This window comes from Cinclus cinclus, chromosome 6 (genome assembly GCF_963662255.1).
Source record: "Cinclus cinclus chromosome 6, bCinCin1.1, whole genome shotgun sequence".
Classification (NCBI taxonomy): Eukaryota; Metazoa; Chordata; class Aves; order Passeriformes; family Cinclidae; genus Cinclus; species Cinclus cinclus.
The window spans coordinates 50,933,624-50,950,534 of NC_085051.1; the positions used below are offsets into that span (position 1 = coordinate 50,933,624).

The 16,911-nt window shown below is 43.8% G+C and overlaps 1 protein-coding gene across 1 annotated transcript in view; it reads left to right on the forward strand.

Annotated features, from left to right (window-relative positions):
* Positions 1-15,749, forward strand: part of EVL (Enah/Vasp-like) — a 75,525-nt gene extending 59,776 nt beyond the window's left edge. Inside the window, exons 6-14 of the mRNA XM_062494660.1 lie at positions 4,013-4,242; positions 4,891-5,012; positions 8,000-8,060; positions 10,025-10,091; positions 11,372-11,438; positions 11,543-11,605; positions 13,846-13,912; positions 14,286-14,343; positions 15,400-15,749. Of these exons, the coding sequence (XP_062350644.1) occupies positions 4,013-4,242; positions 4,891-5,012; positions 8,000-8,060; positions 10,025-10,091; positions 11,372-11,438; positions 11,543-11,605; positions 13,846-13,912; positions 14,286-14,343; positions 15,400-15,437 (773 nt within the window). The 3' untranslated portion in view covers positions 15,438-15,749. The remainder of the gene's footprint in view (positions 1-4,012; positions 4,243-4,890; positions 5,013-7,999; positions 8,061-10,024; positions 10,092-11,371; positions 11,439-11,542; positions 11,606-13,845; positions 13,913-14,285; positions 14,344-15,399) is intronic.
* Positions 15,750-16,911: the final 1,162 nt, after the last annotated feature.

Here is a 16,911-nt window from a genome sequence, read left to right on the forward strand (position 1 = left end):
CGTATCAAATCAAGCAGATACAGTCTCTCCCTGACTGTCTCCTCTTGCTGTTGTTGGGGTTTGTGGGGTGCTGTACAAAAGCTAGACTGCTGAAAGTGGCTATATTTGCAATTACATTTTAAAGTTTAGATTTTTCAGCTAGACTTACATGCATTTGGGCATGGTTGTGTTGTTTTGTAGGGGCTCAGGTCTGAGGCATGCTGGTGAAGCTAGGCAGGTTTTGCACTTGGCAAAAGTTGCACAATTGAGGGGCAGTTTAGATGTACCAAAGGGGCCTGTCCATGCTTCTTCCACACCCCTGAGGAGAGCAGGTAGCACAGCCACCACAAGAGTGACTCTGTGTTTCCAGGGGATGTCAGCACGAAGGGGTTGGTGTGCTGGATGTGCTCAGGCACTCCCCACTGCTCTGCAGCACAAAACAAACTACAGCACAGAGGAAGACATGGCTCTAGATGCTCTTCGTTGGGGATTTTATGATCATGAAGTCTTCTGTGAACTTAATGGAAAAAAATATATCTATTTCATGAGCTTACAAGAATCTTCTATAGCATAACTTGGATTAAACTGAGAGAAGAGCTGACAGGAATAGTGTATAGCTACAAGGTATGGCTTTGCCTCTCTTAAAGGAGGCAGAGCAAGCAAGCCAAGATGACCATCTTGTGTTTGGCCTTTGGTTTTGGGCAAGTTTTTTCAGTTAATATGGCCACATAAGTGAAATGTTTTTCCTCAGCTGTCAAATGTTTTGACGAGAAACAAGCTCAGACACACACACATGCCTTTGGTGACAGAAAGAGTTGGACTCTCATTTCAGCAGAGGTTAGAGTGCTGTTCTGTATAGGAAACTTAGTCAAAATCCTGCCTTGGCATCCACAAGGAATGGGACATGGCTCCTAGGGGCTGCTGTCTGTTCCCTCTCTACCTACAAGGTGGCCACCTCTATGTTCAGCATGTCCCGAGCACCTGTCCCTGGGTGCAGAGGTGATGCTCGTGATCCTGACTCAGATTCACGTGGGGTTTGGAGAAGCCTCACTGGCACCAGAGCATGCAGCCCATCCCGTGCTGCCAGGGTTCTGCTCTGCACACCCCTCAGTTCTGCTGAGGGCTGGAAATCCCCAAGCTGGTGCCTGCACCATCTCCTCTTTGCTTTGTTTGAGTTTCTGTTTGCGTTTACTTCACGGTCCCTTTTCCTCCGTTCCACTTTGCCTTGGTTTCGTTCCTTCCTGTGTACCCACCTTATTCTTTTCATTTATCTTTTCTATTCTTTTAGTTTCCACCCTTCAACCAAGCATATGCTCTCCCCCCTCTCATCCCCAGTCTCCTCCTCCTGCCTCTAGTAACTGCGGTGCTCCTGCCTCTGGTGTTGTGCTCCCCCCACTACCTCAAGCCAGCGCTGTCTCTTCAGCACCTGTTGTCCCTGAGCCTGCCAGGCCATCCCCTTTCCTATCCCAGCAGAGAGCCAGAGAGCCCCTGCAGTTCCTGCACAGGCACTCAGCCTCTGAGCTGCCAACAGTCCCAGGTTCCTCCCCTCCACCCTGCCCAAATGGCAGGACTGTCATGCCAGGCATCAGGCGAACCTCGCTGTCTCCACCGCCTCTCCATCCTTCCCATTTTCCCTTTCTCTCTCACCAGCCTCTCAGGGGCTCTTCTCTTCCCTGCTCTCCTCAGTCTTCTTCGCCCTCTGCCACAAATGCACCATCTCTGCAGAGGGGTGATGTCCTGCAGCCACGTGGTCCCACCATCCTGCCCGTGATTCCTGTCCCAGCTGACAGGGTCAGGGCACCCACAGATAAAGCAGGGTGGGAGACTTCAGCAAATTTACCCCTCAGTAGCCATCCTGAAGAACAAATTGCTTTAGGCACCCCTGGAACCCAGATGAAAAGTGTGGATGGGTCCTTCTTTCCACACTTAGGAGCTGCACCCTGCTCCCTGCTGCCCACCATCACCAGCCTCCCCAGCTCCTCTGGCCAGGCTCCCTTCCCATCCTCCCATTTGTCATCTTGTCCTGCACAGCAGTGGTGTCAGCCCATGTCACACTGTCTTCCATTGCCTCCCCCTCACGCTGCTGTGTCTGAGGTGGCTATGCCCAGGAGGACCCCTCCTTACATGACATCATCAGCCATTGCCCACTTGAGTAAGTACTGATTTTGAATGAGTTGCAACCTGTGTAAAGCCTCAGCTGTCACCTGTTTAAAAAACTTGGTTGGCACTGCCCCTGACCAAGAGAAAAAGAGCTGAGAGACTCAAAGTTACTCCTGCTGCATGTGATTTCTGAAACTGGGGTGGAAAAAATATCAAAATCACTCCGGACTGCTCCAGGGGCCAGGCAAAAAGAAAGAATTACAGAATCAGGACCCTGTAGTTGGGTTGTTTCAATGCATATTCATACTGTATTATCCCAGACTGAGATTTTTGTCATACAGCAGAGTCAAATTGTTTCAAAGACCTTCATATAAAACCTGTTTTCACCTGGTCCAAACATAGTGGATGGGCTCTTCTGAAGCTGGAGGCCAGGTCTGTGGTAGGTTTCCTGTCTGCGTAGGAGTACTGGTAGAGTCTGTTACCAGTGAATTATAGAACATGGATGTTGTTTAGGATACCCAGAATCCTCTGTAGTTGTGCAATTTATTTAATTCAAGAAACTCTCTTCGTGGTATTCACTGCATTTATAGTTGTGAACATGACACTGTAACTATTCCAGCAAACCTTTCTCATTGAAGGCAGATCGAGGGCCTGGGCCTGCCCACTTTGTATATGGTCTTGATTTCTCGTGTCTATCTAAAGCCTGCAGAGTGAGAACAATCTGCAAGTAATGCCTATTTGCAATTCAGAGTGTATGTTTTGTGACTTGGATCTATTCAGGTTTATAACCACATATAATGCTAAAGTGGTGTGCCTAAAAAAAGAAGAAAACTAAGACATTTCCTTTTACTTTCTACTAAAACTATTACTGTAACCTCAGTCCTTGAGCTGATGTAAGTCCCTGAAATCCACTTAGTTCAATAAAGTTATTTTAAACTCACATCACTCCATTATTTTGACTCAGTTCAATTTTTGCCTGAGGCTGCCCTCTAATTAGGTGGGTGTAGTTTTGCAGTTACAATTAAATGTACCCACAATGAATTACTAGCTGCTATGTTCATGAACGAAAGAGGGCTTGAAATGTTTAAAGTATTTCTAATAGCAGCTATGGTTCATTTCAAGAATGGAATTGGGTGTGTGAAATAATGGCAGAAGTAACCACAATAAATAAGAAATAAGGCAGTATTATAAGAAAACCTAGACAAGAAGAAAAACAAACTGTTAATGTTAAATATGGTTTCCAAATATTTTTTAGTCAAAACCCACCTGTCTTTCAAAGTAACATTTACTGAACAAGTGAAGCTGTGAATACATATACCAAGAGCAGCCTGTTCTGACAGAGTGCACATGGGGATATACCCCTGGGAAGGTGTATTTGTTCAACTGACCTTTTACAGACAGGTGAAACACTGCAGTGGAGCTGCCACTCTCAGCCCTACCAGCAGGCTGCTGCTGAGAGGAGCTTTGCAGAACCTGGAGGTACTTGGAGCTGGAGTCTCCCCTGGTTATTCTGTAAAACTGGCTGAGGCCAGACACCTTCTGCATGACAGAAAGGAGGATGTGTCACGGTAGCCCACAGTTCCCCTGAAAAGCTGATGTCAACCAAAGTCCGTGGAATTTATTATCTCCATATAGAAAACTGAAGAATATGGCACTTACGAATTGGGAAGCGTTGTCTGCGTTCTGATTCTGACCCAGAATGAAACCTCGCCCAGCCAGGGAGAAGAGGAGGGAGAAGACTGTCAGTGACAGGGTCTGTCAGGGTCTGACCATTGATACAAACACCTCTTCCCATTCTTCACGTGCACGGTGCTTCCTTGCGTTGACCACTTGTCCTGGAGTCGGGCCATGGCGTTGGGAGTGGGAACGTGACCTTGTCTGGGGGCTGGAGGAACTCGTGCTTCACGTCTAATTCCTATTCTCTGCGTTTCAGGCCCAGCTCTTCCACCTGGCCACCCCAGTGGTGCTGCTGTGATCCCTGCTTCATCCGGGGGGCCCCCACCTCCGCCACCCCCCCCAGTCCCTCCACCACCCATGGGAGCCGCACCCCCCCCACCGCCCCCACTGCCAGCTGGTGCTGGCCAAGGGGCCGGCGCTGAAGATGGGTCAGTGTCAGGGCTCGCAGCAGCTCTGGCTGGTGCCAAACTAAGGAGAGTTCAACGGGTAAGGAGGTGGCCCTGGCACTCCCTATGGGCTCTTCTCTGCTGTAGGAAAGCCTGGCACAGCTTGGTCTAATAGTCTGCAAAACCAGAGTGAAACATGATGAAACGTGCTTCAGCTGACCATTGGGTGAACTTTTAAATGTGATTTTGCAGTGCAAATAAAGCTGAGCAGGAAATGTTGGGTAGAGTTTACACTCTTCAGAACATATGAGTTAACAAATGGCTGTGACTTCTCACATTGCCAGGATTTCATTACTTTCATATAGTCCACTGCTGTACTATGTGTTAGTGTTTTCCCTTATTTAAAGTGGTTAAAAACTACTCTACTTACAGAAAAACAGTGTAGACAGTTGAGGCCTGGTCATTAGCTGTGCACTTAGGTAAGGGTTGCTTAACCATGCATAAACATAATTATGAACAAGCAGCACTGTTGGTTTTTTAATCATTTGCTCATATATTTGTGTCACCAAGATCTGTCTTGGTTGTAGTAATATTCCTGTAGGTCTTCTTCCCAAGGCAGAACACATCCTATCTCTGGTTTCGGGTTGTGATTGTGATCGCTGTTCCTAACACTTGGGAAAACTAATACTTAAGGGCGTGGTTGTAAAGCAAACCTTTCATTAATTCCAATCTTGATTTCTCTTTTAAGCCAGAAGATGGTTCAGGAGGGTCCAGCCCCAGTGGGGTCTCTAAGAGCGATGCCAATCGAACAAGTAGCGGAGGAGGAGGAGGAGGACTAATGGAAGAAATGAATAAATTACTGGCAAAAAGGTTTGTACTTACACCTCAAGTAAGCCCCATGAGATCTGCAGCAAACTGTGGAACAAGATGCTGTCATTTTTGTGGTTAGCAGTAGGTGTTTCCTTGCAATTTGACAGGTCCTGCATTGATGTTGGTCACCACTATCGCCCAACTTTTAACATGAAAGGCATTGCATTGGAAAAATCAGCTGCCTTTTCCTAGTGTAAGATACTACCACACTCTTTAGACCTAAATCTTTTAAATTTAGAAACAGTGAAAGAAAAGGATGAATAAAATAATGAAGAGTAGGTACAGTTGTATGGTGCGCAGAGATGGAGTTTTTAAATAATGTTGTCTTAGTATAAAGACAGTTCTCAGCTCAAAAGATCTGATTTCAACTTTCCTCCATGTCCTGCTCATTTCAGAAGAAATTCTAAACATGGACTGTGGATTTAATCCTTTGAAAAGTAATAAATAAATACACAACACTAAGAAGTTCCCAGCAGTATAAAATAGCAAATTGATCATTTTCTTTCTTTTCAGAATCAAAATAGCTTGTGAGCTCTTAATAGTTTTTTTGGTTTTTTTTTACTGGTTCTTGGGCTGCTCTGTATCAAGAATGACCTTCCCTAACTTGAAATTGTCTACAGGCAAAGTAAGGTTTGGTGACTGGGATAACTAGCTCTGTTCAAGCAAGCAAGCTGAATGGACATCTCATCTATTTGGACATAGAAATTCTGCACACTTGCGTGGTTCTAGTCTAAAGTGTACTCCAGTATGGCTTTTGGCAGTAGGATCTTGTGTCTTCAGGCATTTAGGGTTGAATTCCCCTGGTATCTCAACAAAAGCACTTGCAGTGCCATGAGCATTGTGCTGCCTCTACTCTGAAAATAACTGAGCTCCAAATCTTTTCCTAGGGAGCTGATAGCAACAGAGTTATCCCCTAAGTTTTTCTTCACAAAACCATGGAAGTACCTGGAAATACACAAGTGCTAATCAAGGGTGCAGTCTGGGCATATGCTGTTAAGCTGACATGGAGAAGATTTCTTTTGGCTGCAAATTCCTTTTTATGTGTAATGACATAGGGAAAGGAAGAACCTGGCACTGTGTTTCAGGTTGTTCTTACCTGCCTTACTTGCCTACTATTACCAGGAGATTTAAAAAATGTTGATTTGGTTTGTTTTGGTTTTAAATTGAGCATGTTCAACACAGAAATCAGAGTTATGAGCATGGGATCTCAGGGGCCCTTTTCTGAGCAGTAAACCCCATGCTCAGAAACAGGGAATATATCTAATGCTTGGTAAGTAATGGAGGAAAACATTTCTAGAGAGCTCAGATCTATAAAATACTACTCTCTAGATTCAGTGGGTCCTGTGAGAGCAGCCCTTTGCCTCAGGACTAAAGTGCAAACAGAATAATGAACCCACAGACCACTGTCATTCTCAGCCTAGTTAAGTTTGTTGCAGGACATAAATCTAACACTGGTCTCTCACCCTGGCAAATATTTCCCTTGCTTATGTTTGTAATACTTACAACTTATTTTTATTAGAAGACTCAAGTAAATATTGGAGAAAGACCAAAAAATTATTAGTGATCTAGTAAAATTATTAATGCAGTTGAGTATCTGGAAATAATTCCCACAGACCACTGTCCTACAGACACACACTGCTCAGTTTGTTTGGTTTTTTGTCAAATTTTCATCAAATTCTCCAAGCTGTGTATCCAGTGAGGCTTTTCTCAGAAGCCTTTCTTAGTGCTTCCTGAGATTTTATTTTTTTTCTGAGTTGAATGTTGTTCACTTCAGAACCAAGACTAAATGAAAAGCTTGTCATATTGGTGTTTTAAAAAAACATCTACTAAGGGTGGTGTTCACAGGTGGATAAGGGTGAAGTTCAGCACAACCAAAGTCCACATGGAGACTTGAGCTGCAGTTCCCCTAATGGTCTAAAATGGGAAATTAGATTTCTAGAGCCTCAGCCCCTGGCCCACTGCAGTACTGTTTAGTACCTAAATAGGGCTTAAAAATCAAGAAATTAGTTTTCTTCTCATCATTCAGGTTGGCTAATGCTCAAGAAGTTTTGACATGCATTTTTCAAAAATAAACAAACCATTATCTTTCTTTACTGTCATGTCCAGTTTCCCCAGTGGATGGATTGCAGTTCTTTGCCATTCCTTGGGTAGCAGAAACGAGTGTGGATCTCAGGTTCTCACTCAGTTTCTGTAGCTAACACCAACACTGCTGGTCCTAGCACTACAGGGCTCAAGAACTCTTCTGCCTTTGAAGTGGTTTTGAGACAAAAATAATCTCCTTTTGTTCACCAAAGGCACTTGAAAACCAAGCGGGTGGGCTGGTTTCCTGATTCCTGGTCTCCAGCCAGAGCTTTCCCACTCTGGAGGGAAGAAGGGGTCTTGGCTGAGCAGAAATGGTGCCTGATCTCTCCCCGTGACAGTGGACTTTTCTGACAGTTTTCCTGTCATGTGGGAGCACTGCTGCAGCCCCTTCTCTGTGCAGGATCAGGGATGTAGGATATAGGGCAGGTGACAAACTGACACTGGAGCAGGCTGAGAGCAGTGTCATCACTGCAATACCCACCTGAGCCACCTGCTGTGGGCAGGGTTAGACCTCAGAAACCCCTGATAGGGGGTCAGTTGTTCCTCCTGTGTAGAACCCAGGAGCCAGGACCTCCTGAACCCTGGAGAGAAGCCATCCTTCTCTCACCCAATTTCATACCCATCATCACTTCCTCCCTATTTCATCACATTTCCTTATGCTCTGCACCCTGCATTCCCCTGTTAATAACCACCTCATAATATTGCCCCTCTCCATAAGCTGTATCACTGGGATCTGGATTCTTCACCTCCATCCCAGCCCTACACAACTAAAGACATCCAGGTATTGTTATGTTCTCAGGGATGAGCTAAATAAATAGTAACTCCCACCAAAGCCTGAATCAGTCTTCCTGTGAGGATTATTTCTAGAGGGTTGACTGTGTCCTATCTTCTGTTCCTTTGCAAAGGAGGAAAGCAGCATCGCAGTCAGACAAGCCAGCTGACAAAAAGGAAGAGGAAAGCCAAAATGTAAGTGAAATACTCCTCCCTGTTGTGCTCTTGCAGATTCCTTGTAAGCCAAAGTCCTGTGCTCATTCACTGTGTCTGGCAGGCAGTAACAAGCAGTGCTTATCCAGGAATAGATGTGCACATTCAATCCAAAGTCAAATGTAACTGCTCCCACCTTTCCTGGGAATCGCACCCTATAAACAAGAACAGCTGCTTTATTCATAGGAGAGGTATTGTCTGAACCAGGTTAATGAGCTCTATTTCATGGTCTAATCCCAGTGTTGTAGGGAACAGGAGGTTCTTGCCCTGTAGAAAGGTGCATTGAACTTTCTGGAAAGTTAACTTGAGATAAAGTTGATATTTCGTATTTTATATTTGAGGCTTGAGCTAAGCTGAAGTGGACCATTAGCCCTGCACTGTAACTTTGGATTTTGCCAACATCCATGCAAAGCAAGAATCAGCTCACTTCAAACCCCAGAGTTCACAGAGAATGTGCCTGGTGGAAGAAGGGAAAATGGTGTATTAACCATTAGATCATGCAGAAGTCAAAATATGTGACCATGATAGCTTCACTAAACTAAGACAGAATTTGGACAACTTTGGGGAACTTTGATTAATTTATCTTCCACAAAAGCAATTATACAAGCAGTTTTCTTTGACTCAATCTGTAGACTGAACTTGATGCAACAATTTTGAGTCCAACATGCAGATGAAAACACTTTTTTACCGGTTGAACTGGTAAACCGTGGAAGATCTTTCCTGTTCTAGGAGAGGACAGGAATTGCACTGTGTCCTTTCCAGTGTGATGCTTTTCCAGGCTGACTGCTGTTGCTAGCCAGTATCCTTGTGAAAGCTTTCTGCCACAGCTGCAAGGTCATGAAGCATCCTGTGTGCCTCATATTGTCTGTATAGAGATGTTCTCTCCAAAGACAAAGCTGTTCAGTAGCAAATCCATTAAAACAATCTAGGTCTTGCCCCAAGCAAAAAGGTTTGTAGAAGGAGCAGGAAGAAGCACTTTTCACTGTTTAGGGAGAAAAGCAGCTATTTTTTGCATGTTCCCCAAGGCATGCTTCAAGCGTGGAATTTGCCTGTTGAACCCGCTATGCAACCATTGCTCTTAATGTTGCCCCAAAGCTGGTTTTGAACCACACACTCGGAGATGAAAGGCACCATCTAGCTTCTAACTTGCCAGCCTCTGCTTTCTGTCCCTTATTCTCTCTCCTTGAAACTCTACATTGGTTTATATTCCAAACCAAACTTTTCAACAGCACCAATCTGTTTAGAAAAGTAGTTTAGAGAGCATCTGTTTGTGTCTTGACTACATTCCATGTTCAGGATATCTTCTTTCAAGCTGGGTGCAATTCCATTTTACAATGCAGAGCTGATGCTTTGCCTGAGTCTGTTTTGAGGGTTGCTAGATAATATTGTAATGCCAAATATATGGATGAATGGTTTATGATCTGTCACACATAAATCCGAGATAAAAGAGTCCAAATCTCTGATGAAGTGTTTAGTCTTCTACTTAAGAGGGGTACTGATTGATTTAGTTACATTCTGTTAGTACCTGAACTCCTCTCTCTGGTACTGGTGCTGTCCTGGGGTGAAAGACTGGGATGTGAGCAACTGTTCCTTTAGGTGGCTTGGTTCCCACATCTCAGAGGGTTTCGAAATTTGGGAAATGGATGGTTTGTATTTAGGCAACAGCAGACAGCACTTTAGAGTGGTTTCACCTGGTTTGTTATATAAAGAGTGATTCAGTAATCATGAAAAGGTGTCCACATTAACTAAAATAAAAAGGATGTATTTTGCCATCCAGTGTGAGAAAAGCTAAAGTTTAGCTTTGAGCTAATACCTTGGCAGCATTGCCTTTTGGATAGGGAGGAAACTTGCTTTTGTACCACATGTGCTGCAGCTGTCTCCAGAGCAGAAGAGGACTCTGCATTTCATCCCCAAAACTCAGTAATGTCCTATTTTTCTCTTTGTAGGATGATGCTAGCACCTCTCCTTCAACCAGTACACGAGGCTCTGCCCAGCAGCAACAAAATTCTTCAGGTATTAAGTTGAACTACTGACATTTTAATCGTTTTCTTAATCCAGTCTTCTCCACCACCTCTAGACTTTGGATTCATTGTCCTACTTCTGAGTGCAGCAGCAGTAACTAACAGATAAATTCCCAAATACCTATTGTTTTAAAAACTGTACTCAGAAAGAAGTATTATGCTTCACAGTCAAGAAAACTGCAAGACAGACAGTTTAATTAGACGTGTACCTGAGGATCTGTGTCTTCAACATCACATACCTAAATCTTTTAGAAGAAAAAAGGTGTATTACTTTACTTTTTGTAATGTAGATGTCCTGATCTATACAACTGGGGTTTGGATATCAAACTGCTGTTCTTCCTTAATCTAACAGTTTGTTGCAGTAAGACTGATCCTGAGAGTTCCTAGATTAAATTGTTTTTCCTACATTTGTTTTTCCTACAATTAAATAACTGTCTCTGAGTAGGTGAGCTGCAAGCACACACATTCATCCCTGCATCAGTCTTGGCTTTCACACATGCTGAGAGAAACCTCTCCCAAGGGAATGGCTATTTAACCATTCCAGCTTCCTTTTGGAACAAAGCCATGACTTGTGTGCTTTGCAAGGGAAGGAGAGGAAGCCAGCAGAAAGGTGTATGTAAATGAGATCTAGAGATTTCCTGGGAGTGTCTGTAATACTTTTAAAAGGCTTTTTAGGACCTCACAGAGGGGCAAATCCTTGTATATAAAGTTCTCAAATCTCTGCAACAGTTCATTTTAGGAGGAGACTGGGATGATAGGAAGCACTCTCAGGAACAAGCTTTTTGGGAATGTTCTTTGAGTTAGAAGTGCACACAGCATTAAATAAATTCTCTGTGGAGATTTGCAAAGTGGGATCTTAGTGCCCTTTTTTACACCCACGTTTTCTGCCAACTATGCAGACAAAAAAACTAAGACCTCTTTAAGTTAAAATATAACTAAATATTGTACTGAATAAAGTAGGCCCTGCAGCAATTAGCCTGTATTTCCTAACAGAAATTATTTACACTTTTCCTCCTACTGTTCCAGTTCCATTTCTTTTTAGCATTGTATAACTGTGTGGTCCCTAATTAAAGGGATCGCTAAGCATGTTTTTGCTAATGCTTTCCCAATAATATAGGCAAATACACTCATTCAGCAATCTCATTTTCCTGGTTCTTTTCCTAAGTCACTCATCCTCACTGAATGAAAGCAGCTGTATAAGACAATCAACTTTAGCATATTTTTATTTTTAGAGCAAAAATAATAAACTGCCTTTTCATGTTTGTTTTTCAGACTCTGGGAAGAAGCCATGGGAAAGGAGCAATTCTGTTGAAAAGCCTGTATCTTCATTACTTTCTAGGTGAGCTGCATGGGGTGTCCCTGTGGCTGGCCAGCAGGCGGGACGGTCATGCTGTCCCTGTGGCACGTGCACGACTCATGTCTCGTTTCATTCCATTGCTGTAGAAATCCATCAGTGGTGAAGAGCTGTGAAGCTAAGAGCCCCACACAATCCCACGTGTCTTCTAGGTACTGGCTAACTGCCTGGCTTCTTAACTGTCTTGGCTTGTCCTTTGGCTCATCCCATCCCTCAGCACTAGTGTTCGTCTTCTGCTGCGTCTTTTACTCGTTCTCTTGCAATCTGCTTTGTCTGTCACTGCACAAAGTGTGAAGGTGTCATGTCAGAGGTTTGTTCCATGGAAACAGCCCCCTGCTCACGTGGACATTACAGATGTTAATCATGCTGGAACCAGTACTCAAACCATCCGTGTGTGTGTGTGTGTGTGTGTGTGTGTGTGTGTGTGTGTGAGTGTCAGAGACATGGGTCTGGCAGTACTGTGCCATGTGGAAATCATGTTTTGGACCATCTTTCTACAGCAGGTTCATGGTGACCCTGCCAGTAGGTGGAGCTTTCATTGCCAAACCTCTGCAGAAATTAAAAAGCAAAAGCAGAAATTATCTGAAGAGCTTGCAGCTTCTACCCAAGCAACTGCAGTGGGTACATAAGAAAGGAGAGTGAAGCTTGGTAATACAATAAGATTCAAAAAGGCCCCACCACAGATAGATCTTTCAGACACATGGAGTACAAAAACTAGCAGGTATCAAAAGCCAAGAAACCTAAAGTAGGACTCCAGAAGTCCTGTCAATCAGAATATCCAAGCTTCAGGATCAGCACCCAGAGAATCACAGAGATTAAGTTTGGTGTTGGACAGCTAGTGAGGCTTGCTTCCCATGCTGGTCCAGGACCACCCAGTGTTACTAGACACTGAGATGGATGGATAAGCTGAATAAGGAGGTAGAACACAGGCTTACAAATCTTCAGTGTTTACTGCAAAGAGATGTCCCTCATTTTACATTGTTAGGTATACAACAGTGCTGATAGTCTGGAGAGAGATAAGTTGCCAATGGCAACTATCTGCACATATTTGCTGCTTTGTTAAAAATGTTATAACATGTTCTGCCCAAACATTCAGAGGGATGCATCAGTGTTACTATAGCAAAATATAGCTTTTCCAGCTCACCTAAAACCATTGAAACATGTTGGTTCTAGGAAATACATGCACTTCAAATAGACAGAAAAAGACCATCCTTCCTCCTTGCAAATGGGACTAAAACATGGGCTATTTAAAGCAGCCATCACATTTCAGTAGCTGTCTTTTATAATGGCATTACATCTTGGGAGGAGGAGTTCAGTGGGAAAAAATGCTTTCCTAGTTTAGCACCTGGAGTAGTGCTCAGAAGCAGTAATGCTTGCTTCAAAGACTTCTGTGGGGAAGCAGGGCAAGTTTCTAAAGCTCTCCGTGGTGCAGGGCAAGTTTCTAAAGCTCTCCGTGGTGACCTGTTTCTATTCCCAATCAGTTTGATGGCATTTGCATCTCTCTTAACTCCGTTAGCTGTGAGATGGTAGGACACACGTCAAGATTTACCAAGGAAGGGTTGCAAGACCAAGGAAGGGTTGCTGCCCTCAGGAGCAGCAGCATCACCACCAGCCCCCAGTTTGGGCTCAAAGATGATGGCAAAGGTATTTGAAGCCTTTGCATAGCATGATTAGTTTTTTAAATATTTTAGAGTTACTGATTCAAAGAGAAAAGTAAACAGCTTCTGGTTCCTTAATTTATCAGATGACATCATGGCTCAGCCCACTGACTAATACCATGCAGAAAGACTGATAACACTCAGGTGCACTAGCCATTAAGGCCAGACTGGTTTTGCTTCTGAGTCAATAAAAATGACTGTGATACATAACACTATCAACAAGCCACACTTGATTAATTCAGGTCTTCCAAGGAAAGGATTAGTGGGTTATTATTTTCCCAGTAATATATTTCTAAGCTGTAATTTACTATTACTTTAGTGGCCAGTGAAAGCCTAGGTTGCCAGGACAGGGCTGCTGTACAGAAAAGGGACTGTGAGAGAAAACCAGACATGTAGCTTGCAAATTGAAAATGCCATAATAAAATACAGTGTTCAATAGGCTTTATCCCCTCAGCATTTTCTAATCTGAAATTGTTGAGATTACCAACACCAAAAAAAAAAAAAAAAAAATTATTCACATCATCTTTGAGGCTCAGGTTGTGCATACAGGAGCAGTGCTGCTCTCTGGCTGCCAAATATTCCTGAGCAGCACAGGAGGAAGCTTCCAGTCCAGCACTTGAACACAGGTGCTCCAGCTCTAGGGTGGATTTCATCCACATCATCAGGTGGGTGTAGCTTAGCACACATTGCAGGGAACTGACTGGCCTTTTTCTCATTCTCTTCCATTTCTCAAGGATGAAGCCAGTGAGCAGCAGCAATGATGTGGCTATGGATGCCTTAGATTTTGATCGAATGAAACAGGTGAGTGAAAATGTCATTTGCACTTTTAGAGATTTGGCTACCCATTTTCCCCCATGCATGCGCTGTACAAGCCAAACAGCTGTTCAGTCTTCTGATTTCCTCAGTAACTAGGTGCCTAGAGAAGGGCTAGCTGGTGAGCAGCAAGAGAGCACAGTCTCACTGCTACTTCATCGTTATGTCTGCACAGAAATGTGCAAGTAAATATGCCAGCATCTTCTGCATCCGTGCCTGGGAGTGCAGACACAGCTGTTAGTAGTGCTAGGCTCTGACCAGCAGTGGAGGTGGGGGACAAGCACAACCGTGTTAAACTTGCATTTTCTTCCACCAGTTAGAAGGAAATTCTGAGCAGCTGACTTGTGTTTTGTCTCATCAGGAAATATTGGAGGAAGTTGTAAGAGAGTTACACAAAGTGAAAGAGGAGATAATTGATGGTAAGAAAGAGAAAAAGTATTATTTTTCTCATCTTTATGACTAATTTTCCATAGATAAGATGTTAGGAACTGCAGAGTGTTCCCTGGTGTTTTCAGACTTCTCTGAACAGCTCTGATTTATACACACATTTGAAGAACAAGCATCTACTTTAGCTGAGCTCTGACCATAACACTGCGTTTACATCCCCTATTATGCTGTTGATGAGCATTTTTACCACCAGCCTTTGAGAAATTTGCTGGCTGGTGTTTCTCACAGGTGGGAGGGTGAGAAAGAGCCTGCCTGTAGCCCATGGCACATCGATTTATCACAATCAGCAAGCATGAAATCACTTGTAACTTGCTGGCAACACAGATCTGGGATGAGGAGAGGACAAAGGAAGCTAACTGAAAATCCTTCCCAAAAATCTTCTGTAGGTTTCCTATACGTGAAGAGTTATTTCAGACCTTCACTCGATTACTGCTTTCCAAATAGCCACATATTTTTACAGTCTACTGAAAAGTGAAGCAGCTGTACCAAATGTATCAGTACTTTTTAATAAATTGCTCTGCAGTTTACAACTGAAGGTATTTTTCAGGGACATCACTGAAAAACACAGCAAAATTCGTATTTGAAGGCCACATTAGGGTATATGAAGATGCATGTCCACACCCTGCACTCCCCACCTTAGACTCACAGGAAAGGGGAAAAAGAGGAGACTGTAAAACAGCTAAAATTCATTCCCTGTGCCCTCGCCCTAGATCTGTGTGCTCACAAAACCTCGAGTTAGTTTGCAGTTGGAGAGACCCTTGTCCATACGCTACTGTCCCAGCAGCTTGGTCCTCAGAGCCTCCCTAGTTCATTCCAGTGCAAAATAAGGCATTCACATACACCACAGATGCAACTTCTTACAGTAATACTGCAGTTTGCAAGCCAGCAGCTGACTGCTTACCCTTACTCATCCTTTTACCCTTCACCCATCCTTTTACCAGCGTGTACTTTCTGCAGCCTCTGTACTTAGCGTTTTCCATCACACTGGATACAGCATCATGCACTAATTTTCTGGTTTGCTTTTCTAGCCATACGGCAGGAGTTGAGTAGAATCAGTACAACATAATGATTGCAAAGCATTTGGACGGTACTAAGAATGCTAGGAAGACTGGATCATTTCTAAGTGTACCGAGGTCATGCAAGATGGTGAGAGAGGACACCGGCACTGTCTTTGTTCTTACACCCTTTTTATTAGCAGACTCAGCACACTTTGAAGCTTGCTGCTGCCTTGGATTCGCTTCATTTTACAAGTCTTAATCGAAAGATTATTAAATTTTAAATTTCTGGATTTTTTAGATTTCATCTGACACTGCACATTGGATTTGTCAGCCTTTTTTGTATTTTGTATTTGCTTATTTAAATGTATTACCTTTCTTTTTAGTAGTAGATAAGAACACACGTGAACCATTTGCTTTTGATAGATGACTTCAAAGTAATTTTACTAGTAGTCTGCAATGTAAATGAAGATCCTTTGCCAACAGAAAGGTATTGAGGCATCACCAGAAGAAAGAGACATGTTTAGTTGTCAGCCAACAAGTTCTTTGTCTCAGAGTTATCACAATATTAAAAAATGGTACGTCAGTGCATCACAGTATCTGTGTTCATATTGGTAATAAACTGTTTATTGTCCACACGGCCCTGCCTTTCTTTGTTTCATTTGTCCCTTGAACTCCTGCACTTTGTGTCACACTTGGTGGTAAGAGGAAGGTGACTGAGACTCACTGTGGAGCGGCAGCTCTGCCTCCTGCACTGCAGAGCACGAGGAGAGAGCCCGAGTGTCTCGTGGCTGGTGCAATGGCAGCAGCCCTGCCTTCTCTCACAGGCAGATGTGGCCCTCACCTGCCCAGCCCTCTCACATCGCTGGCTGAGCACCACGTCCTGCACTCAGGCTGCCACAACCTCAGCAACTTTTTGCCAAAGCGACTGAAGGACAGTGGCTTAAAGCTCTTTTCAGGCCACCACTGTCTGTCCCACCACATCTGCAGCTGTCACTGAAAAAAAGCCACAAGTCCCATTATCTGCACTTCTGCAGATCTGCCGTAATAAAAGGGAGGTATTTATGCAGAACAAGGCTACCAAAGGTATTAGGTGGATGCAAACTGAAATCCCAGGCACAGCCCTGCTGACTAGGAACTTAAGGGGAGTCATTTGTTAATGGTGTGCAGGTCTTGAGCTTTACTGGTACAGGACACTGAACACTTAACAGTGCATAGCCAGTCATATCATCCAGGCTATGCAATTGTTTCCTTTACATCCATTGTTCCCACCAGAGCAATCCTGGGAATTTCTGCTTGACTTAGTCTGGTGGAAGCTTTGCGTGGCAGTCGTCTTGATACCATCTTCTGGTAACCTCATGCAAAAGCCAAAGGATTGGAGTTCAGCTATTGAAATCTGCCAAGTATTTTCCAAGCTCCCTTCATTTCTTCAGGCTTCCATAAAGATTTTATTTTAAAAGCCAGGCCCCGAGGATTGGTTTTGGGAGCAGACCCTGATGCAGAAGCCCAGGAGAGCCTGTGATTGTCCCCTTGCTGGTGGAGCAG